The sequence below is a fragment of the Aotus nancymaae genome, unplaced genomic scaffold (assembly GCF_030222135.1).
Source record: "Aotus nancymaae isolate 86718 unplaced genomic scaffold, 86718_ANA_hifiasm-v0.15.2.pri h1tg000051l, whole genome shotgun sequence".
Lineage (NCBI taxonomy): Eukaryota > Metazoa > Chordata > Mammalia > Primates > Aotidae > Aotus > Aotus nancymaae.
The window spans coordinates 14,697,808-14,721,817 of record NW_026988465.1 but is presented as its reverse complement, the minus strand read 5'-3'; the positions used below and the strand labels follow the sequence as shown (position 1 = coordinate 14,721,817).

The following is a 24,010-nucleotide window of genomic DNA, read 5'->3' as shown; positions in this document are numbered from 1 at the left end:
TGTTGCCCAGGCTGGAGGGCAGGGGTGTGAACATGGCTCACTGCAGCCTCGACCTTTCAGGCTCAAGTGATCCTTGAACATGGCTCACTGCAGCCTCGACCTTCCAGGCTCAAGTGATCCTGTAGTCTCAGTTACCGGAGAGGCTCAGTTGAGACTACAGGCACGTGCCATCCTGCCCGGCTATTTTTAATTTTTTTTTTTTTTGTAGAGTTGGGGTTTCTCTACATTACCCAGGCTAGTCTCAAACTCCTGGTCTCAAGTAATTCGCCCGCCTCGGCCTCCCAATGTGTTGGGATCACAGGCATAAGCCACCGTGCCAGAGCACGAATACTGTATTTTCAATCAGACTTTGATTGAAAACAAGGCACGTGTAAGTGGACTCGTGCAGTTCAAACCTGTGTTGTTCAAAGGTGAAGGGTAGCATCACTTAAAGTCAGGCTCTTAGCCTGGCACCTGTTGGAGGCAGACGGAGCCTGTCCTAGCACCTGCCGCACACTGTCTAACGTAGTAAGTCTCCACGCCCTCCCTTCACCTTAGCGTGTGCTTCTGCATCATGCTATTCAGGTTTCTGTGTGACCTCTACAGCACCCTGCACACAGTAGGACCTCAGTGCATCTTCCAGTAAGTGGATTTATAGATTTAAGCAAAATCAAAAGATTCCTGGATCTAAACTCTGGATTTTTTGACTTCTGTACGCTTCAAAATGCCTGGCATTCGGTGAGCGCCCCCTAAGCACTTGTTGAACCAAACAATAAATCCGATTCGCCCAGTTCCGCCCTGGCAGAGAGGTCTGCGTTTGGCAGGATGACAGAATCCGTTGCTATTAAATTCTTATGTAAGAGTTAATGGCCCTCCCAGTCCACTTGACATCCCTCCCACGACAGGAGAGGCCGAGAAGGGAAGGAAGAGCACGATTTACAAACACACACTGTTTCGATGGTGGATTCACAGATTCATTTCTAGTCTCGGTTCACCACAGAGATCTTAAAACATCGCTGCAGGCTCCGTGTGGGACAGAGGGGGCGGCGTGCCGGGGCTCGGAGGGGAAGGCCTGGCCACCCTGCGCGGCGAGCCGGGGCCCTTCCGGCCGCCCCAGGACTCCGGCTGGCAGCGGCCCCAGAAGGCGGTGTCCGGGGGGCCCCGCGGGCGCGGGTGCCAGCTTGGCCTGGGAGGTCCCCTGGGGAAACAATGCGCCCGGCCCCGGACTCCCGCCGCCCCTGAGCGCCGCGCCGCTCGCCGCTCGCCTCACTGCCGTCCCGCCGCTCCAGGGGGCGCGGCGCGCGGCCGATCGCGGCCGATCCCGGCCTCTCCCGAGCCCCGGCGGGCGGCGGGCGCGGAACATGGCGGCGCAGCCGGGCCCGGGGCAGCCACGAGGGGCCGCGGCGCTGCGCTCTGGGCTGGGGCCGCGCGGCTAGAGAGGCGCCTGGGCCCGGCGGCGAGGCCTCCTCCCCGCCCGCCGCCGCCGCCGCCGCCGCCGCGCCCCGCCCCGCGCGCCCGCCCCTCCCCGGGCCGCGGCCGTGCCCCGCGTCGCGCTCCCCCGGGATGGCCCGCGAGCCTCGGCGCTGCCTCTCGGAGCTCACGGAGGAGCGGCAGCGGCCGCGCTCCTTGGGCGCGCGGCTGTGGCGGCGCCGGCGCCGCGCGTGAGGGGCCGCCTCGGGCCGAGCGGGCGCGGCGAGCGGCTGGGCGAGTGCAGCCAACATGTCGGATACCAAGGTAAAAGTTGCCGTCCGGGTCCGGCCCATGAACCGACGAGGTGAGGAGCTTTCCGCTCGGTTTTATTTCTGCTCGGGCTGAGGGCGGGGGCAACTTTGGAAACTGCGGGGCCGGGGCGGCGAGAGCGCGGCCGGGGCCGGGGGGCCGGGGGGCCGGGGGGCCGGGGGGCCGGGGCGCCGGGGCAGAGGCGGTGTCCGCGTCCGCGCTGGCCGCGGTGCCCGGGGCGCCGTCTCCAGGCTCGGCCGCCTCCCGGGACGGAGCCCCGCGCGGGCTGGAGGCGCGGGTGCTGGACTTTGCAACGTTCCTTTCCCTCTGTGCTTTCAGAACTGGAACTGAACACCAAGTGCGTGGTGGAGATGGAAGGCAATCAGACGGTCCTGCACCCTCCTCCTTCTAACACCAAACAGGGAGAAAGGTACGGCGGGTTCCGAGAGGGCGGCTGGGGAGGATCCAGCCTCGCGGAGTCCTGCAAGTTTGAGCCAGGAAAATGGGAGCGCTCGTTCCTATTGTTAGGAGGGCAGCTGCAAGTTTGTCGCCAGCTCCTGTTTGAAGCCGTTGCAAGTCCAAGTTCCTCTCCTCCCTCGCCCCCTTTCCCTCCATCTAGAGCGGCGGCAGGCAGGGCACCCTGGCCACCGCCAGCACCAGTCAGCTGAGACCTGGCGGGCTGCGAGGCACCCGGGAGGGAGAGGGCCGGATGGGACGCCAGAGGTGAATCGTCCAGCGGCCACATTTTACAGACAGGATAACTGAGGCCCGAGGTGGGCAGGGTACCAGCCCACGACCTCATTGTTCGTGGAACCCAGTGCCCGTGATTCTTTTAATCACTGCAGCGTTTGTTTCCTTTGGCAGAATTGTTGAGGGACAGTGTGTGTAAAATGGGAGGAAAAAAAATGAAGCGAAAGAGTCTTATACGATGCAGACTCAGGCTGGACTAGTTAATACCTATTTTAGTTGTCGAGGCTGAGTTGAGATAATGCCTCAATGTAATGCGCGAATTTTGATTTTCAAGGAAACAAAAGTAGAGCCCTGACCTGTATAGACACTGAGGGATGTTCTAAAAGGGGCTGTATTTACTAGAAGGCAACATATTTGCATTTGAAAAGTGGTGACTGTTGGATCCTTATTAATTCTGTTCTGTTTCATGCAGCAGTATGGGATAATGCCCCAAAATAATTTGAATATTTGGCATTTTTCTAGTAAGCCTCTGAGAAGAAATCGGTTGGAATTCATTCAATATAATAATGCAGTAGCTTGTAAATATCCGTATGTGAAAAAACGGGAGAGTTTACAAAATTAATTTTCATTGGAAATGAATGAGTTTCTGTTTCTAAGAATCACCTGTTGATCGATGGACTACAATTTAGTGAATTTCATTCTTTAGAGATTTTCATTGAAGAGAGACTCTGAAGCAGGGTTTGTGACATTATTAAGCAATGCCTCCATTCTATAATGTGTAGTGTTCAGGCTCAGTTTTGCCAAATCTGGGGAAAGAAATAATGAGGAGGTGAGATTGGGGATTCTTTGCTTTTCGTGTTTAGCATAGCAATTTTTATCCAGTTTGCAAACATTCTGCTACCTTTAGCAGATTCTGATGGTGATATTAAATAGCTGAGCTATATTTAAAATGTTGTGTTTAACACTGAATGTAGTATTTATTGTACATTATACTGAATGTTGTTTGGTAATGGATGTAGTTTTAGATGCATTTATAGCAGTGTAGATTATTTTATGGTGTTAGTAAACTCCTTGAGTACATTAAATATTTACAGATTAAATTAGATGCCCGTATCACCAACGAATGTTTTTCCCCCCTAAACTGGATATTGTTATACTGTTTAGGGAAAAAATTCTGTTGGGTCAGATTCTTGAAAGCAGTCTGGGGGAACAGGTAGAGTATTTTTTAGCTCCGGTTGTGTAGCTGCTGCTTGTTTTCCTTGTTGGTTTGGCACCTGCTCCTTGTCACTCCATAAGGAGTGCGACTGTTAGCTACTGTTTAGTGACATGAAGTGTTGTCATTCGTGAAGAGAAACAGATTTGATTTTGTGGAATTTGGATACAATCCGTAACTGTGGACAGTTGGTTCCAAATGCTAAGTAATCAGTTGATCATTTTTCGGGCTGAACGACGTTAGTTACTAATCAGGATGTTTTAGGTAAAGATTTGAAGGGTGACTTTAGGATCTATTCATCTGCTTACTTAGTGGGATAGTCCCTTATCTGGAGCTATAAAAATAGCATTGAAATGTGGGTACTGTTGTGTTTTGACCTTCTGACAGATCTAATCCTTCGAATAGCAGATGAGCTTTCTATGGGATTCTGCCCTAGTACCGGTCATTTCATTTACAGACGAACTGAGGAGTCAACACAACAGTGCTCCTTGTACATTAGAATAACTGTCTTTGCACACATGAAGACACCAAATGCATTTTTATTTTCATTATGCAGCTTGGTTTCACATTTCTCCACAGACTTTTTCTTTAAAGTAACAGTGCCTTTAAAAATAGAAACAATTTCTCCCTTGGGCTCTGGGCTGATTAACTGCAACAATGTTTCATACTATGTTTGCAAGCATTTCTGTCATTGGTTTTTAGATAGTGCTCAGGGCAGGGCAAAGGTGAAGAGCAGAATACTGAGAATGTTACTATGTTTTGTATCTACAAGTCCATGGTTTGAAGTGTAAGAGGTCTTTAAATGCATACTGGCAAACCTGTGTCAAATTGAGGATTACTGTTTTTCTGAAAGTTGCAAGAAATTACCAACGAATTAACCATGGGGAGAAATTCAAAGTTAGTGGGTGAAAGTTTTCAGTCTTACCAGTAAAAACAAGTGAGAGTACATTGATGTCCAGGAAAAAAAAAAAAGGTGATGTCGGCTTTCATCATTTCCCCATTTTACAAAACCAAAGCCAAGACTGTGTAGCTAGGACTAAAAGATCAGAGGACCTCTGAGGTTAAAGATGTTTGTTTCAGTGCTGAAATTCTAATATTGTAATACATTGCATGCATCCAGGTTAGTAGTTGATGTGTATACTGATCCCTATTCTGAAACGTTAAGACATGTGGATTTGTTTCTTAAAATACCATTGCATTGCTATCCAGGAGACATTTATGAAGTTCAGATCATTTTAGTACCATGCTTAGCATAGAGGATTCAAAGGTACTTGTGGATCCAGTACCTACATCAGTCACTCACCTTGGAGAGATGTGGGGAGAGAGGGGAAAAAACAGTTATAATACAATGTGGTAAATTACACTGGGGTATACTTTTGCCATTTCATGGACCACATACTTTTGAAATTCTCTATTTCCTCTTCTTTCTCTCCCTTGAGGCTGTGAGCTCCCTGAAGACAGGTACCTTGTCCTACTCCTTTTTGGGCCTCTTGCTCCCGCATACTGCCTGGCATGTAGCAAGGGCTTAGGAAATGTGATGGGAATATTGAGGAGGGGCTGTGGATGCTACCCAAGGTCCTGGCAACCTGCCAAGACAGGTGCCGTTTGTGTGGTCTTATGGATGCTGAGGGTATAGGTTCACTTTTGCAAGATGAAGAGAGAGTCCTTTGCCAATGAAAGTGAAGGCATACCTGCCACACATTGCTTCAGGGTGATTGTATGTGTGTGAGTGTGGGTGCGGAGTATGATTCAGAAGCAAGGCAGTTCTGGGCTGGGTGAGGTGGCTCACACCTGTAATCCCAGCACTTTGGGAGGCCAGGGCAGGTGGATCACTTGAAGCCAAGAGTTCGAGACCAGCCTGGCCAATATGGTGAAACCCTGTCTCGACTAAAAATACAAATATTAGCTGAGTGCGGTGGTGTGTGCCTATAATACCAGCTGCTGGGGAGCCTAAGGCAGGAGAATCGCTTGAACCTTGGAGGTGGAGGTTGCCATGAACTGAGATGGTGCCACTGCACTCTAGCCTGTGCAACAGAGTGAGACTGCATCTCAAAAAAAAAGAAGCAAGACAGTTCTGGGGGTGGGGTGGGTGTGGGTGAAGGGATGGAGTAGGGTGAAGGGAGTGATGGAATGAGAATCCCTAACTTGCTAAAAAGGGTGACATACACAGTGAAATATCTTCCTCTTCACCCCTACTATGATCTCTACTTTGCCCATCGCTTCACCTCTCTGAAAATGGGTAGCCACAGTCATTTATTTCTCATGCCTTTTTTTGAGATATATATGTTCATTTTTAATATGCACAAATATATACACAAATAAGTATCTTACATATTTTAAGAAATATCTTTGATGTCTTTTAATATCAGCATATTAATACTTACTCATTCTTTTTTACTTTCAGTGTGAATGGTAGTGGTGGTTTTTAAAAATATAGATGGTTGGCTTATGGGTCTGATCCCTATGACTTTTAGGAAGTGATGCTATGATGTGAAAAGAATATAGTGGAACTTACTTTCTACAGAAGTTTTTGTTCTTAATTATTTTATGTAAGTGAATTTAAGGTAAGACTCCAAAATAAAGTTTATATTTAACCTATTGCATAAAAATAAAATGTTGGGCTAAATATGGGCTCTCAGTAGAAGAGCATCAAAGTTTTTAGCCTCTTGTTCATTTTTTCCATATGGCAGGATGAAAATACACCTTGCAAATCATCTGAAGGAGGGTCAGTGGAAGAAAGATTCCTCTTAATCAACTTTGTAAATATTTCCTAGTATATTCACCAACAGTTGAGTATACCTATCTGAACATCTGAAATCCAAAATGCTCCAGATTCCTGGGGCCCAGGCACAGTGGCTCACGCCTGTAATCCCAGCACTTTGGGAGGCCAAGGTGGGCGGATCACCTGAGGTCAGGGGTTCGAAACCAGCCTTGCCAACATGGTGAAACCCTGTTTCTACTTAAAAAAAAAAAAAACACACAGGCACACATCTGTAATCCCAGCTACTCAGGAGGCTGAGGCAGGAGAATCACTTGAACCTGGGAAGTGGAGGTTGCAGTGGGCCTAAATTACACCACTGCACTCCAGCCTGGGTGACAGAGTGAGAGCGAGACCCTATCTATCTCAAAAAAAAAAAAAAAACCTCTAAAATCCAAAACTTTTTGAGTGCCAAGATGATGTTCAAAGGAAACACTTGCTGGAGCATTTTTTGGATTTTGGATTTTTCAATTAAGAATGCTCATTTGGTAAGTATATAATGCATATATTCCAAATTCAAGAAAAATTGAAAATCTAGAATCCAAAACACTTCTGGTCCCAAGCATTTTGGATAAGGGCTATTCGGTCTGTATATGTTGCAAGTTTTTATTTCTATGCTGGCTTCCTTGGCCATTCTAAAGGCTTCTAGGATAGTTCCTTGGCTCCAGTGTCTTTGTAGACCAGAGATGTAAATATTAGTGAAAGTCATGCATAACTAGAAAGACAAGTCGCCTAAGAAGCAGTAATATTCCACATTATACAATCACCTGTGAGACTTTGAATTCTCATTTCTGTGTTGTTTTTCTTCACTCTGCCCATATTACAGAGCTAATTGTAAGAAAGTAAAGAAAAGGGCGCAGTGGCTCACCCCTGTAATCCCAGCACTTTGGGAGGCCGAGGCAGGTGGATCACGAGGTTAGGAGATGAAGACCATCCTGGCCAACGTGGTGAAACCCCATCTCTACTAAAAATACAAAAATTAGCTGGGCGTGGTGGTGCATGCCTGTAATCCCAGCTACTTGGGAGGCTGAGGCAGGAAAATTACTTGAACCTGGGAGGCAGAGGTTGCAGTGAGCCAAAATTGTGCCACTGCACTCCAGCCTGGCGACAGAGTGAGACTTCCTCAAAAGAAAAGAAAAGAGAAAGAAAGACAAAAATGAAAAGTAATTATAATACAGTGTAGTTTAGAGTGATGATTTTATATTATTTTGTTGACAGTCAACAGTTAAAAATACATTTTACATTAAGAATCTGTATATGTGGATATGTATATTTTAAAGGTTCATGAAAAAAATACTCAACTATATGCAATGTCTTTTATTTTCTATCCCCCTTAGAATTTATTTTAAAAAAAATGATGGCAATGTCTTACTGAATTATTTCTCAACCCACTAATGAGCCACAAACTTATATTTTGAAAAACATAGATTTAATGGGTAAGAGCTTGGACCCTGGTTTGTTTGTTTTTTTAAGCCAGTGTACATGGTTTAAAGTGTGAAGTAGTTATATAATTTACAAGGCTTTGTTAAAAAAAAACAACAAAAAAAGTCCCCCTCTTCATTTTTTTCTCCAGAGGCAATCACTTTTAGTGGTTTTAGTTCATTATTTTGGAATTTCCCTCCCTACTTCTGAATAACACGCTGGTAGTGCTACTTTTTTATTCGGTCTCTTTGTTCTCTTTCTTTGATTTATTCTTACCTTACCCCCAAATTCTTCCCACCTGCTCCCTGTTTTCCCAATATAGTAATTTTGTTTGGATCAATATTTGGTGTTAGCATTATTTATGTGACTACACAGAACATTGTTGGCATTGAGCTATGAATTGTTCAATGAATTCTTTTCTTGTCATACAAAACTTTTTGTTTTGCCTGGAGTTAATAATTGTTTCTTTTTTCCTCTTTTTTTATTTTGCTTCTTTTTCTACATGCTTATTACTTCAACATCCAAACTCTCTGCTGCCTGCCTGAATATTTTTTCAAGACTTTCAAACATATCAGGTACTCTCTAGAGTTCCTCTTCTTAGAGACGTTTCTACTTGGCCCTGCTTACATGTTCTCTTGTGATCTGGTAGCCCTCTCTGCTTGGAGCAGTTGCCTTCCTGGGGTTTCCTGCACCATCATTCAGGGGATTTCCTTGACATCTCTTCTGTGTGGAATCTCCTGCTTTTCTATTTTCCTTCCCTTCTTGGTTTCCTGCCTCCATTTTGTAGAGCACATCCTTCAGTAGCTTCCTGAGAAAGCATGATTGCAAGGTGAAGTTTTTTGAAACTATGAAAAGTATCTCAATTCCACCTACTCATCTTATTGATAGTGTGGCTGTGCATCATATTCTACTTTAAAGACATTATTCCACTGTTTTTTATCTTTCAGTGCTTCTGTTGAGAAGTTATTTGGGTTTCTAATCCTTTGGATGTGACCTAGTTTATTCCCCTCTGGAATCTGTTAGAATTTTTTTAATTTTTTTTATTTTTGTGAAATCACAATAGTGGGCCTTTATGACCTAGAAACTCATGTCTTTCAGTTCTGAAAAAAATATTACTGAATTAGTTCATTAATAAGACTTTCTCTTTGTTTTCTCTCTCTCCTTTTTTTTTTTTTTTTCCTGAAACACTTATTTGGACATGGAGTTTCCTGAACTGGTTCTCGGTGGTTTTCTTTTTTCTTTTTACTTTTCACCTCTTGCCTTTTTGACCTACCTTTCGAGAGATTTCCTCCACTGTATCTTACAAGGCTTGTGTTTAATCCTTACGTTTAATTTTTCTTTTCTGCTATCACATTTTTAATTTTCAAGAGCTCTTTTTTTAGTCTCTGATTTTTTTTTTGAAATGGAGTCTTCCTCTATTACCCAGGTTGGAGTGCAATAGCATGATCTCTGCTCACCACAACTTCTGCCTCCTGGGTTCAAGCGATTCTCTTTCCTCAGCCTCCAGAGTAGCTGGGATTACAGGTGTACACCACCAGGCCTGGCAAATTTTTTTGTATTTTTAGTAGAGATGGAGTTTCACCATGTTGGCCAGGCTGATCTTGAACTCCTGATCTCGTGATCTGCCCGCCTCAGCCTCCCAAAGTGCTGGGATAACAGGCGTGAGCCACAGTGCCCAGCCGTGATTTTTTTTTTGAAGCATCTTTCTTGTTTCTTGGTTGTGGTATCATCTCTGTCTGAGGACATTAATGATAATTTTCTCCATATAGTCTGCTTTTTGTTTTCTCCCTAAAGCACACTGTTTTGTTTGTTTTGGTGTCTTTTATGTTAAAGACGTTTCTCAGATGTAACTGTATCTCAGATAAACTCTGGGGTTTCTTCTCAGCAAGGACTGTACATGATTTATCTTTGTGTTCCCAGTGCTTAGATTCAAGAATGCTCCATACTCCAGAAGCATTTTGTAAAGTCTCTTTGCATTGACTATTATTATTAAAAGCTTTTGTCAAATTCCTTTTCTATTGAACTTCCAACAATAAAAGCAATAATTTTCTTAAGAGCATAGATAAATGCTATAACTGAAGGTAGTAACTACTGTAGACAACTCAGTTACCCACATTCATAAAGACAGTTTGTTAGTACAAAAAGCTGGATTTTTTTTTTTTTTAGATGGAGTCTCATTCTGTCCCTCAGGTTGGAGTGTAGTTGCGCAAACTTGGCTCATTGAAACCTCTGTTCCCCCATCCCCCACCACCACCGCCCCACGCCACACTGGGACTACAGTGTAGCCTCCCGAGTAGTTGGGACTACAGGTGTGCACCACCACGCCTGGCTGATTTTTGTATTTTTAGTAGAGTCGGGGTTTTGCTGCGTTGGCCAGGTTGTTTTGAAACTGCTGGTGTCAAGTGGCCTCCTGGTCCACCCTCCTCACCCTCCCAAAGTGCTGGGATTACAGGTATGAGCCACCACACCTGGCTGGAAAATTTTTAAAAATCATACTTTTTGCATCACTGTTGCAAACATTTTAGTGAAGAAATTGTTTTGTCCTCTTTAGAAAGGTGTATGTTTATTGCACTGGAGGAAAATGCCATATTATTATATCTTTTATCTTACATCTTTTCAGAATAGTACCAAAATGGCTAGTTTCCATATTTAAGTAGGAGAGAGGACATGGCAAAAATGAGTTTGTAAGGGCAGTAGTAACAAGATGGGTGGTATTCAAACTTGAATGTGCATCAGAATCACCTGGAAGGTCCCACCTGAAAGGTTCTGTTTTGGTAGGCCTAGGGTGGAGCTTGGGAATGTGCATTTCTTTTTTTTGAGATGGAGTTTAGCTCTGTTGCCCAGGCTGGAGTGCAGTGATCTCAGTTCACTGCAACCTCTGCTTCCCAGATTCAAGCAATTCTCCTACCTCAGCCTCCTGAGTAGCTGGGATTACAGGCACCTGCCACCATGCCCGGCTAATTTTTTTTTTTTTTTTTTTTTTTAGTGGAGATGGGGTTTCACATGTTGGCCAGACTGTTCTCAAACTCTTTACCTCAAGTGTTCTGCCTGCCTCTTCCTCCCAAAGTGCTGGGATTACAGGTGTGAGACACTGCACCCAGCCAGGAATGTGCATTTATAACAAGCTCCCAGGTGATGCTGATGGTGGTAGCTCAGGACCAACCTTTGAGAACTGCTAATCTAGACCAGCAGCACTGTCCAACAGAATTTTCTGAGGTGATGGAAATGTTCCATATCTTCACTGTCCAATATGGCAGACACTAGCCATATGTGATCATTGAGCACTTGAAATGTGACTGGGATGATCAAGGAATTTAAATTGCATTTTCATTAATTTAAATTTAAACAGCTATATGTGGCCAGTGTATTAAACTCCATGGGTCCGGACTTTGGTTCTCAACCTTGGCTGCATCATAGAATTGCCTGGGGTACTTTAAAAATAGATGCCTGTGTCCTACCCCCAGAGATTCTCATTTAATTGGGCTGTAGTGCACCTTGGACACTAGGATTTTTAAAAAAATCTTCCCAGGTGTTTCAGTTACTATTATTGCTTAACAAACTACTCTAAAACTTAGTGGTCTAAAAAAAAACCCATTTATTATACCTATAAATTCTGTAGGTTAGGGATCTGAACAGGAAAAAGTAGATATGACTTGTCTTTGCTCCACAGGGTCTGAGGGTATAGCCATCTAAAGGTTAGACCAGGTTGAATGCCCAAGACTGTTAATGCACATGGTTGACTGTTGATTCTCATGTGTGGCCAAGGTTGAAAACCATTGGTCTAGTGGGTTCCCAGCGTAAGGACTCTTTAAGCAGATGTATTTAATTAAAGCGCATCTTGCTATTTGTTTCTGCTTGAATTACAGTAAAGGGGAAAGAATTACCTAACTTATCTAGATGCAAGGTACTTGCCTATCCTTCACCTGATACTGACTTGTCAGGAGGCACAGGTTCTTTTTCAGCTTTCTAGTTTGAGAGTTGTGAGCCCCAGTTCCCGGCTTCCAGTCCTACAATGATGTGGCATTTCCAGCAAAGCCATGGGAACCCTATCCATGCAGAGGCTCCAATCTGAGCTATGGAGAAGCAGCATGGCATGGTGAACTGTGGGAAGTTGGGTGCTGTCTGCTTCTGCCACTGACTTGGTCTGGATCTTTGAGATAGCTGTTGATCCTTTTGCAGCTAAGTTTCTTCATCTGTAAAATTGAGGGCTGGATGAGCTCATCTATAAGGGTTTTTTTCTTTAAGTCATAATATCAGATTTATCCTAACCGTACTTAAATACAGAGTTGAGTCAAATAGAGTAAGTAGGTAACATTTACAGGAGCTGAAATGGGTTGCATTTTAATTTACTACTTGCCAGGGTGTTAGGTGAACTGAAGAGGTCAGGGTCACCATTCTTGGGAGGCTTGGTTTGCACGCAGTAGCTATTGTGAGAATGGAAGGTGTCAAATGAAATAAAGCAGCCGCATGAAGTCTTTATCAGATAGCTGAGAATCCTGGGCTCCTTACAGGCATAATACATGCCGCCTTAATTGGCTTGGGTAGTAGCCTTTGCCTGTGTCTCCAGAACATTATAACAAAGTCATCTGAGTTGAATCTTTTAATTAGTCTTCATCTTATACAGTTGTGTTTTTTGTGGGACTCAGTGATTTTTAAGCTGTTTTCTTAAAGGTACACAGCTGTTTTATGCAACAAGTATATATGTATGGGAGTGGAGAAATGACATTTATTGTTGGTTTAGAACTTCCTTGGGCATCATGTTTTGTTTCTGAGGGTTCTGTTACAACCCTACCAAACTCCAGTTAATCTCTAATATTTCCTATCTTCCACTGTGGGATGAACTCAGGTTATTGTGTGTGTGTCTCTGGTTTATGCCCTCTTCTCCCTTCTTTCAAAAGCAGAGTAGTTATTGATTCCATGGGGTCTCTTCAGGGTCTGATCGGTAGGTGTGATGAACTCGGCTACTGTTAGAAGAGGCTTGAGGGAAACCTCAGTTTGTAGTTCCCTAAGAGGAGAAAGTTTGGAGCCTTGTTTTTTTTTTTTTTTCTTCTCTCTCAAAGACAAGGAACAGGAAGGAAGCCTATGAGGAAAGGGAAGCTTTGCTCTTTGCTGTTGACCCTTTGTGTTGACTTGGGGAGACACTCCCTAGACTGCACAACCACCACAAATGACCGTAAATATTTCTGTATCTCAAGCTGGAGCCTCAGGAAAACCAGAAAGCACTTGCATAGGCATCCCTTGCAAGTGTTGAAAAGATCTTTCCCGGATTTTGAAAGGGCCACATACAATAAACCCACGTATAGTTTGTTGAACAGGTTAACAAGCCTTTAAACATACTTACCTTCTGCTCTAGTGTTTAATAAAGCAAGTCCTTAGAAGTGATGCCTTCCGTGCCCACCTATCTGTTATCCCAGCTAAAGAGAGAATGTGTAAAGATTTATAGCTGAACTTGCAGTTGTAATTGGAGCTTTGTAATTGTAAGGTTTTTAAATGGAATACAGTTTTTGGTTTTGTTTTGCCTTTCTGCTCTCTAACTACTTCTATTTATACAGTTAATGAAAGTTTAGTATTACTATACAAATTGTAACAGGGAATGGTTACATTATGACATTGAGGGAGATCCTTAAAATTACTTGCTTCAAGGATAATGTTTTGAATAAAGAGGGCGGAGGGTGGTAGTGGGGAAGGTGTGTCAAGATAATGGTGTTAAATTTGAGCAGCCTTATCCACTTTTAAGCATCTGTGTTTTGCATCTAGACTTACAAAGAGTGACAGTACAAATAGGTAACATTAGCATGGTAATGTCACTTTAAGTTTTTTGAAGCCTTGAAGTATTGTTGGCTTTGATGGAATAGTATTCCTCTTTCTAGGATTACAGTCTAGTCTACATTTTTATAATGAATTATGCATTGGAAATAGTTTCCAAAACTGATGGTCTACTGTAATCCTAAAGGATTTTTTTTTGAAGAAGGAATCTCACTCTGCCACCTGGGCTGAACTGCAGTGGCACCATCTGAGCTCACTGCAACCTCTGCCTCAAGGGTTCAAGTGATTCTCCTGCCTCAGCCTACCAAGTAGCTGGGATTACAGGTACCCATCACTACGCCCAGCTAAGTTTTTGTATTTAGTAGAGATGGGGTTTCATCTCTTGTTGGCCAGGATGGTCTCAATCTTTTGACCTTGTGATCTGCCCACCTCATCCTCCCAAAGTGCTGGGATTACAGGCATAAGCCACCATGCCCAGCAGGCCTTTTTTTTTTTTTTTTTTAGTTCTTTAGCCAGATTATTATTTACCTAGTTTTGCTCTTTTTTCTCCCCCAAGAGTGACAGTTAGCTGCACTTGCTCATTGGTTCCCAGACTTAAGGATTTTAAAAGACAGTAAAAATAAAAATTTGGATAAACAGAGAGTTCCCAACTTCCTTTAAATATGCCAAGTAATCATGCCAAAATGAAAGCAAGCCAGGGGTGGTGATTCACTCCTGTAGTCTCAACTCTTTGGGAGGCAGAGATTGGAGGATCCCTTGGGCCCAGGAGCTTGAGACCAGCCTGGGAAACATGGCAAAACCCCATCTATACAAAAAATAGAAAATTAGCCGGGTGTGGTGGTATGCACCTATAATCCCAGCTACGTGCAGGGCTGAAATGGAGGATTACTTGAACCCAGAAGTTCTAGGTTGCAGTGAGCCATGATTACAGGCAACAGAGTGAGACCCTGTCTCAAAAAAAAAAAAAAAAAAAAAGCACAACTAAATCTTAATATTTTATAAAATAAAGGCCAGCTTAACATCAGAATAGAAGAAAGGCTAAACTCTCAGAATTTAAACCTTGGATACATTTAATATTGTGAAGTCACCCATTATTTATCTCTTTTCCTGGAAATTGATGGAAATATCATCATAGCTATGTGACCCCTGAACTGTGAAGTGCAGTTAGATGTCCCTGATGTCTGCGATGTCTAATAGTTCATCAACTATTGGAGCTCTGAGCATCTTGGGTCCTTCAGGCCAGATCATACTATGAATCACTAAAGGATGTTTTCCCTTAAAAGTTGACCAGTCTCTGTTATTTGTATGTACACTGAATTTTTTGAGTGATAGGCTACATCTTTTTTTTTGTATTTTGATGTATTGAAATAACCTCGCCAATTATTTTAAAGTTAGCCAAAATAAAATTGAAATTTGTGAAAGTGTTGTAAATTACTTTGTTTCAGCTTTTCCCCTGGAAATCTCTTATTTGCCTTTTGCACTGTTTTGATAGTTACCTGTTGAGTATAAATATATAGTTTTATAAAACACTATCAAGTGTTGTGGCCAAGAGTATGCTCTTTGGAGACAAATTGCTCAGGTGAATGGATATAAGGCTTTTAAGTGGTTATAATCTATGACTATGACTGTTCAGTACTTCTCTCTGAGCCTATCACCAACATCCTTAGAAAGAATTCAGTAAATAAGAGGATTAGGGAAAAGGAGGTGCTTGTCATTAACACTCATGGCCAGGACTATCCAGGATGCAGATATTTAAGTCAAATATTGCATTAAGATTAGTAAAGAAAGAAAGCAGTTGGGGAAAGAAGAAAAGGAAGAGAAAACTACCTGGTAATTGAAGCTGGCAAATTGCACAAAGCATGTAACTGATCTGAAATCTATTTACTTTCACACACTCATTGGATCTCCTCTCTCAGCATCCTGATATATATATAATTTTTATATTTTTAGTAGAGACAGCATTTCACCATGTTGAACAGGCTAGTCTCAAACTCCTGGCCTCAAGTGATCTGCCCGCCTTGGCCTCCCAAATTGTTGGGATTAGAGGCATGAGTCACCATGCCTGGACTGCTTTTATGTATTTCTATACACAAAAACTTAAATTTTTGTATGCAAAAACCTAAATTAAATAAATGGATCAAAAACTGTTCTAAGAAAGCATGTATCAATCCCTTATTTAAGAAAACACAAATAAATATACAGACATTTAAGTTTGTATGGTATATTTTAAAACTTTTTAAACACAATTCTAAGGAAACTAGAATGTTTCTATTAAATATATTTTCCAAATTTTGGTTGATCAGCAAATGAATGCCAAAACCCAAAAGATTTCCAAAGTAAACAGTTCTGGGGTAAAATATATTCACATAAAGCATGCCAGATACCTAGATATGCAAGTAAAAATATATCTCTATTCTGAATTTTAACAGAGAGGCCATCAAGTTCATCCTCTCCAGGATGGTAAACTTTGGAACAAGAGTCCCCAGCATAAGTTTGGTGACTATAAAGTCAGTTGCCTCAGGAAGAAAAATAAAAGTACAGATACCTAATATTATTGAACACAGTGTGTCACTAGCTTCAGTCAATCATTTCCTCAGAAATCATTTATGACTAAGTAGTATTGGCAGTTTATGAATCCCCTATGCTAACTAAAGCCTTAGTAACCTTATATCCAATTAATATAAATATAATTAAGTAGTACAACAAACATTTAGTGAGTATATACTATGTTTAAGATGGCAAAGGGCCAACTCCCAATAACTAGAGTACAGAGCAGGAGACACCACAATTGGAAGTAGAGCCTCCAGCCATGTGGCCAAAACCTGTTGCTCCAAATAAAGATAGTGACCAGTTCCACGTCTGCAAAGAATCTGTGCAAATGGCTTATCACACCCTCTAGACTGTAAACTCCTTGACAGCAGAGCCCCTTGTCTTATTTATCTTTTATTTCTTCCCTCTTCCTTTCTCTGAGCAGCTAGCACATGCCTCGTACATTGTAAGTGCCTTGTAGATATTTTATAGTTGACCACAATGAAAGATGTGATATAGACTTTATAAGAGTTGTGCCTAGGTAGATGAGTCTGTGGGTAGAGAGTCCTTAGGCTGTGTCTGTCACATCAGTGGTGGTTCTAGTGCTCCTATCTGGGCCCTCTGAGACCTCTAATTTCTGCCTTAAGTTGTTATATGATGATAGCCTTGTGCTGTCATGAGGCTTTTAGGGGTAATGGCAGCACAAATGTAGCTCTAGACCCTTACAGCTTTGGCTGCCACTGCCTTGGGCTGACAGGCAGATGCTGTAGCTGCCTAGAACTAAATGAGATAAGTAGTGGTTGACCCAGCCAGGAGCTCGCCAGTCTTTGACAAAGTTCACATTTTTAACATTCACTGCACAACCTGTATAGCAGCATTAGCTGCAGATTCCATGTAGGTAACTAGTGGAAGAGAATTCCATCTTCGGCAAAGTTGTGCGATCAGATGGTTTCATTTCCTATACTGCCAGAGCTATACACCTAGAGCTGGTGTGTGGTCCCAGACTGGATGGAGGGACCCTACACCAACCTGACTTAGTTGGCATTCCTGTGAGTTAGCATGAGAAGTTGTTCCTCCTGTGATCATAAGGAGAGAGAGCTGGAGTGAAAGAACTGAGAGAAAGGAGAGATTGGTGGATTGCCAGTGCACCTTCCTCCACCTGCACCTGGAGTCCACTGCTCTGTGAATCTGGGACAGCCCTGTGAGTGGCAGGGGCTGCTGGCCTGCTTACTCTTCTTTCTCCTGGTGAGTTAGGGCATCTCTGGGTACTTTTGTTCTCTGGTTCCTAATTGGCTGCTGGGTTAATTCTGCATCTTCCGTTTGTGGCAGTTTTCAACATTTTTTTTTTCTCCACTGCAGGACACATGTCAAATAATGTGCCTAAGTTTGTCAGTTCCCCAGGGGTTCTCAGCATTGTGGGCAGTTCTCAGCATGCCGTCCAAAAAGTACGTTGGAATGGAAGTCGTGTGAAGATGGCAGTCTACAGGAGATAACTTCGAATCTGTTTTTATTTATATTTTTAAATAAGCCATTTGCAGGCTTTATTAAGCATTTATTAAGACCTTCACAGACTTTATTAAGTAAGCTTTTACAGACTTATTTAATGAGCACCTTATTAACAAGTTACTTGTGATACATCTCACAGTGATTGCCAAACATCAGCGGGTCCGAGTCCCTTAGCTGAGCCTTCTTGGTTCAGAACTCAGAGCAGGAAGGCAGATGGCTCAGTCGCTGGCCAGTTGAGAGCAGGAGGAAACCTAACAGTGCAGGTCTTTCCTTTGGGGAGTAAAAGATGGGAAGCAGCTTACACGAAGTTGTTGCTGATAGCAGTCTGTGTGGGGAGGCATCTTATGACTCTGGAGATGGATAACCAGGCATCTCTGCTCTTGCAGAACCTTGCACTCTTCCAGAAAGGCTTCAGATAGTTTTCTCTGCCTTAGAGACGTTTAGTTTTCCATTCTTGAGCAATTACGCATATGATGAGTTCTGTCTTTCCTTATTCATAATCATAAGAACTTTGTTTTTAACATAACGTTTTTCTCATTATAAATGTGATGTCCATTCACTGTTGAACATCTTGAAAATATAAGATATTAGAGATAAAATACAATTTACTCATTCTTTTAACATTGTGATGCATTTTCCTTTTTCTGTGCTTGGTAGTTTATACCATTGAGTGAATAACTACTTATTTTTTTAAGACTGTGAAAACACAACAATTGTATATTGCCTCGAGGCAGTAGCACTATCTAAAAATTTACGGCACTAGGTTCAGCTGAGGTTTAGTCTGAGTCAAAGTTCTGTCTTGTTGACATTTTCTGTTTTGCTTTATCTTTTTTTTTTTTTTTTTGAGACGGAGTTTCGCTCTTGTTACCCAGGCTGGAGTGCCATGGCATGATCTCGGCTCACCGCAACCTCTGCCTCCTGGGTTCAGGCAATTCTCCTGCCTCAGCCTCCTGAGTAGCTGGGATTACAGGCACGCGCCACCATGCCCAGCTAATATTTTGTATATTTAGTAGAGACGGGGTTTCACCATGTTGACCAGGATGGTCTCGATCTCTTGACATCGTGATCCACCCGCCTCGGCCTCCCAAAGTTTGCTTTATCTTTAACATCTTCCCTCACCAAAATTTTTCTCTCCTCACATTATTTTTCCCCTGAGAAAGTGCTTAGTACCAAAAGGGAGTAGAATGTCTACTAAACCAAGTTAGGTACTGCTGAAATATTTGAAATTTTCTTTCCCTAATTAAGGAAGCAACATTAGGAGCATTAACTCTGGAGCCCAGGCTCCCTCAGCCAATCTTGGCACCTGCACTTCCCAGCTGGGTGATTTTGGGCACACTGCTTAAACTCACTGTGCTTTAATTTTCAATTTCATGTGAAATAGATAATGTACTTTGAATATTTACAGCAAATACTCAAAAAGTATTAGCTATTTTTCTTAGTGTGTGTTGTTATGGTTCATGCTATAATAAGAACCATAAGACAGAAGGATGAAGCTGAAGTAGTGAGACACATAATGATAACAAAAACACTTTTTGATACATTCTCAAAATTATCTGATGGAGAGGATGTAGTCAAGTGAATCCATGCTGATCCATGTTGAAACCATCAAGCACTGTGTTGTGTTGGGATTAGATCTAGGAGATGCTCTACTTATTCACCCCTCCTTTCTTCTTAGTGCTTAGATTGTTATAGTTGACCAGTAAAAGTTTTCTAAATCATGGGTTTTATTTTTTTATTATTCTTGAGAACTTTTGAAAGACTCCTGCTCAATGTCAGGAAAAAAAAAAAAAGTCCAGACTCTTGAATACTTACTGTTTCAAGATATTAAATCCCTTTAGGGGAAAAGGATATTAGAGACAAATTCTAGTGGGTGTGCCAGGGTATTCTCATGGGTACTAAGGTTGCTATGTTAGGCCACTTTAGAGATAGAAATAAAAAAATAACACATACATACACACAAACATAATTTTTATGAGTTGACTTTGCTAATTTTCATTTTAGCCTTACTTTTGGTTTGTTTGTTTTGAGACAGAGTCTCGCTCTGTCACCCAGACTGGAGTGCGGTGGCACGATCTTTGCTCACTGCAACATTTGCCTCCCAGGTTCAAGCAGTTCTCATGCCTCAACCTCCCCAGTAGCTGGAATTGCAGGCACACGCCATTATGTCCAGCTAATTTTTGTATTTTTAGTAGAGATGGGGTTTTGCCATGTTGGCCAGGCTGGTCTTGAACTCCTGACCTCAAGTGAACTCGTGGCCTCAAGTGATCCTCCTGCCTCTGCCTCCCAAAGTGCTGGGAATTACAGATGTGAGCCACTTGGCCCAGCCCCATTTTAGCCTTACTTTTATCCAATCACCTACCTATTTGAGGAATAAATTAAGATTGTACTTCTTAATTTTACAAGCAAGTAATTTGATGAGTTTGTGGTTATTCCTTAATCTAAAATTATAACTAAAGGTAATGTGCTATCTATCACCAAAAAGACAAACCTAAAATAAAATAGCAAGGTCAAGATCAACCCTGTTAATAAAGCTACTGGTTAAGTAATGAGATTTAACATCACACATATCTTTATTGCTATGCCCTGAAAACATCTCACTAATGAAGCATAGTTAAATTGCTTTGTTTTGAATCACTTGTAATAATAATTTATTTTCCTTCCTGCTGCTAAAAAGAGAATGGAACTTTTGACTCAGTAAAAGCTATGTGAAATTTTGTAAGGATTAGAGAACCATTTCTGCATGTGAACTCTCAGTTTCTCTCAATAATTATTGAAATACTGGTCATCAAAATGGCCTGTGGGAGATTGGAATCAAATACAACAAAAGCCTTATTCATCTCTACCTATGATTTTTCATATTTGAATACTATTCTTATAAAGTTTTAGATGGTCTTAGTGGAAACAACACTTATTTATCACCTAAGTAAATTTGCAGACAGAACATATCAAAATATTAAACATGATTAGGATGTCTAAACATGATACTAAGAACAATTAGAGAAAATCCAGACTTCTTGGAAAGCTTGTTATCTTTTTATTTGGGACATATGCGTTTCCTTTGAGAAACACCTCCTGGCCTGGGGAGGTGGCTCACACCTTAATCTCGGCACTGTGGGACGCTGAGGTGGGTGGATCACTTGAGGCCAGGAGTTTGAGACTAGCCTGGCCAACATGGTGAAACCCCATCTCTACTAAAAATATTTTTTTAAAAAAATAGCTGAATGTGGTAACAGGCACCTATAATCCAGCTACTCAGGAGGTTGAGGCAGGAAAATTGCTTGAATCTGGGAGGTTGAGGTTACAGTGGGCTGAGATCACACCACTGCACTTCAGGGTGGGTGACAGAGAGAGAGAGACTCCCTCTCAAAAAGACAAAAGTTTCAGCATTCTAAAAACATTTATCTAGGATAAAATCAAGACAGCTGTGAAGTTCTGCTGCCCTAAGCCCATGAAAAATTTGCCAGACTAGTATCATTTTTGTCCGATTTTATATGTTTTTACAAAAAAAAAAAAAGAAAAGCCTTCAATCTTCTTTCTCTTCAAAAAAGCAGCATTGGTGCCTGCTCATTTTGATAGGATTCCACCTACATATTCTTCCTCACTGACATTTTCTACTGTTTTTATAAAGTTGATAACACTGACTTTTCTACTGATTTTTATATATTTGATTTACTTATATTTTATCCAATGATTGGGTTTAGTATATATTTTAATCTTTGCTTTTTAAAATATATATATTTGAGGGCAATAGAGAATAAAGTACAGTTACTTGATGTCGACTTTCAAGAGGCACAGGCAAGATTTATTACAACATCCCTTTAGGCCAGTGAATGATTTTGTAAAAAGTAGAAATTTGGTCTTTTCTGATTATCATTTGCATTTTTCAGGGGTGTTTTATAGGAATTAGGGAAATGTCTATGGTATGAGTTGCTAAAAAAGAAGGAAAAGAGTTAATGGAGCTGATTTCCTCTAAATGGAATAATTAGTTCTTGGATAGTATACTTTAAAATTAACCTTTTTGAGGGGTATGAGTGTGTGTGGGTGTGGGTGTTTAGAGACAGGGTCTCATTCTGTCCACCCAGGCGGAGTACAGTGGCATGATCATAGCTCACCATAACTACAAACTCCTGGAATCAAGCTATCCTTCTGCCTGAGACTTCCAAAGTACTAGGATTACAAGCATGAGTCATTGTGCCTAGCTGAGGTGTAAATTCATCTACAATAAAATGCACCCATTTTAAGGGTACTTGTTCTTGAGTTTTTACAATTGCGTATACCTGGTTAACCACAGTCACCATTAAGATATAGAACATATTGGCTGGGCGTGGTGGCTCCTGTAATCCCAGCGCTTTGGGAGGCCAAGGCGGGTGGATCACGAGGTCAGGAGTTCAAGACCAGCTTGGCCAACATGGTGAAACCTGGTCTCCACTAAAAATACAAAATTAGCCAGGCGTGGTGAGGCATGCCTGTAATCCCAGCTACGTGGGAGCCTGAAGCAGGAGAATATTTGGAACCCAGGAGGCAGAGGTTGCAGTGAGCTGAGATTGTGCCACTGCATTCCAGCCTGGGCAACAGAGCAAGACTCTTTCTCAAAAGAAAAAAAATATAGAACATATCTATCCTCCAAATCTCATGACCACAAAAGGGATAGACAGATATCCCTTTTGTGGATAGCTAGCTAGCTAGCTAGCTATCCCTTTTGTAGTCATCAGTAATATATTTTTTTTTCATATTGTAAGACCTTATCTATTCATGTTACTTCATATGACACTCTTTTTCTTTTTCTTTTTTTTTTTTTGAGATAGAGTTTTGCTCTTGTTGCCCAGGCTGGAGTGCAATGGCATGATCTTGGCTCACTGCAGCCTCTGCCTCCCACATTCAAGCAGTTCTTCTGCCTCAGCCTCCTGAGTAGCTGGAATTCTTTTTGTATTTTTAGTAGAGACAGAGCTTTGCCGTGTTGGCCAGGCTGGTCTCGAACTTCTGACCTCAGGCAATGCACCGGCCTCGGTCTCCCAAAGTGCTGGGATTACAGGCATGAGCCACTGCACCCAGCCTTTCACGTGACACTCTTACTCCCTCATCCCACTTCCACTGGTCACAACATTTAAAGAGAAGCAAAATTATTTCATGGCTAGACCCTCTGGTTATGTAATTATAATCATATGGGATAAATGATTATCTCTATGCACTTTGAGTTTACAGTGTGGTGGGAGAGGGGTCAGACAGATCTGCAGTGTAAAGGACTGAATCAGATGCATCTGAATAAGAAACTTTGGGGCTGACTGGTAATATCAGCTTGATCTATTCATTGCGTTGTCATTAATAAGCCAGAACTAATTGGAGAAATAAAATTTGAGTCAAGCATGAGGAAGATTCCAATTAAATGCAAAGGTGTAGATTGGCTGTGTTACACCTCCAACATGTGGAAGCTAAGAGGGAAGGGGGAGAGGGAGGGAGGGAGAGAGAGAGAGACAGAAGGAGAGAGAGAGAGAGAAAGAGAGAGAGAGAGACAGAGAGAAGGAGAGAGAGAGAGAGAAAAAGAGAGAGAGAGAGAGAGAGAGAGAGAGAGAGAGAGAGAACCACGGGAATTTGTCTGGCCAGAGTAGGTATAACAGAAGTACTCTGTGGCTGAGCTGTCTCGGGGTGCCTGTGGATGACATCCAGACTCAGGCCGACTTGCACTCAGCCCCCACACCAGCATCAGCTGTTCACGAGGGCGGGGCCGGTACAGATGGCCGTGTCCTGCCCCACCCTCTTTCAAGCGGAGCCTCTCTGGCTGCTGCCTCTTCCTGGCTGTGCTCATCTCTGTGGTCCGTGTCCTCTGTTTGTTCCCTCCCTCACCACTTGCCTGTACACATTTTCTCCTCCACTTTTTTTTAATGGTCTCTCTTGTGACTTACTGCTTCTTCTCCTCAGCCTTTGCAACAAAAGCTTGACCTTTTATGGACGTTTCAAGCCTGTTCTTCAATTTATTACCTTTTTTTCTTTTTTTTTTTTGAGATGGAGTCTCCTTCTGTCATCCAGGCTGGAGTGCAGTGGCGCAATCTCAGCTCACAGCAATCTGTGCCTCCCAGGTTCAAGCAGTTCTCTTGCCCAGCCTCCTGAGTAGCTGGAATTATAGGCATGCACCACCACAGCCATCTAATTTTTCTAGTTTTAGTAGAAATGGGGTTTTACCATATTGGCCAGGTTGGTCTCCAACTCCTGACCTCAGGTGATCCACCCTCCTTGGCCTCCCGAAGTGCTGGGATTACAGGCGTGAACCACTATACCTGGCCTATTACCATATTTTCAATGCACCTAAAATACCATCAATTATAAGACACATTGGTATGTAGGTGCCACACAAAAGAAAGAAAAACCTTGCCAGTTGAACTATTAAACCTTGATTGTCAGACGTATCCCAATTCTGAAATATTAATTTGTGG

The 24,010-nt window shown here is 42.4% G+C and overlaps 1 protein-coding gene across 15 annotated transcripts in view; it reads left to right on the top strand.

The window, feature by feature from the left end:
* Positions 1-1,526: 1,526 nt before the first annotated feature.
* KIF13A (kinesin family member 13A) overlaps positions 1,527-24,010 on the top strand; it is a 222,749-nt gene continuing 200,265 nt past the window's right edge. For 14 of the 15 annotated variants that reach the window (XM_064363016.1, XM_064363010.1, XM_064363004.1 and 11 more), the window contains exons 1-2: positions 1,527-1,753; positions 2,038-2,128. In XM_064363016.1, coding sequence (XP_064219086.1) covers positions 1,699-1,753; positions 2,038-2,128 — 146 coding nt within the window. In that variant the 5' untranslated portion in view covers positions 1,527-1,698. Of the gene's footprint in view, positions 1,754-2,037; positions 2,134-6,448; positions 6,572-24,010 lie in introns of those variants that run through there. The other variant, XM_064363017.1, reaches the window with a different exon arrangement.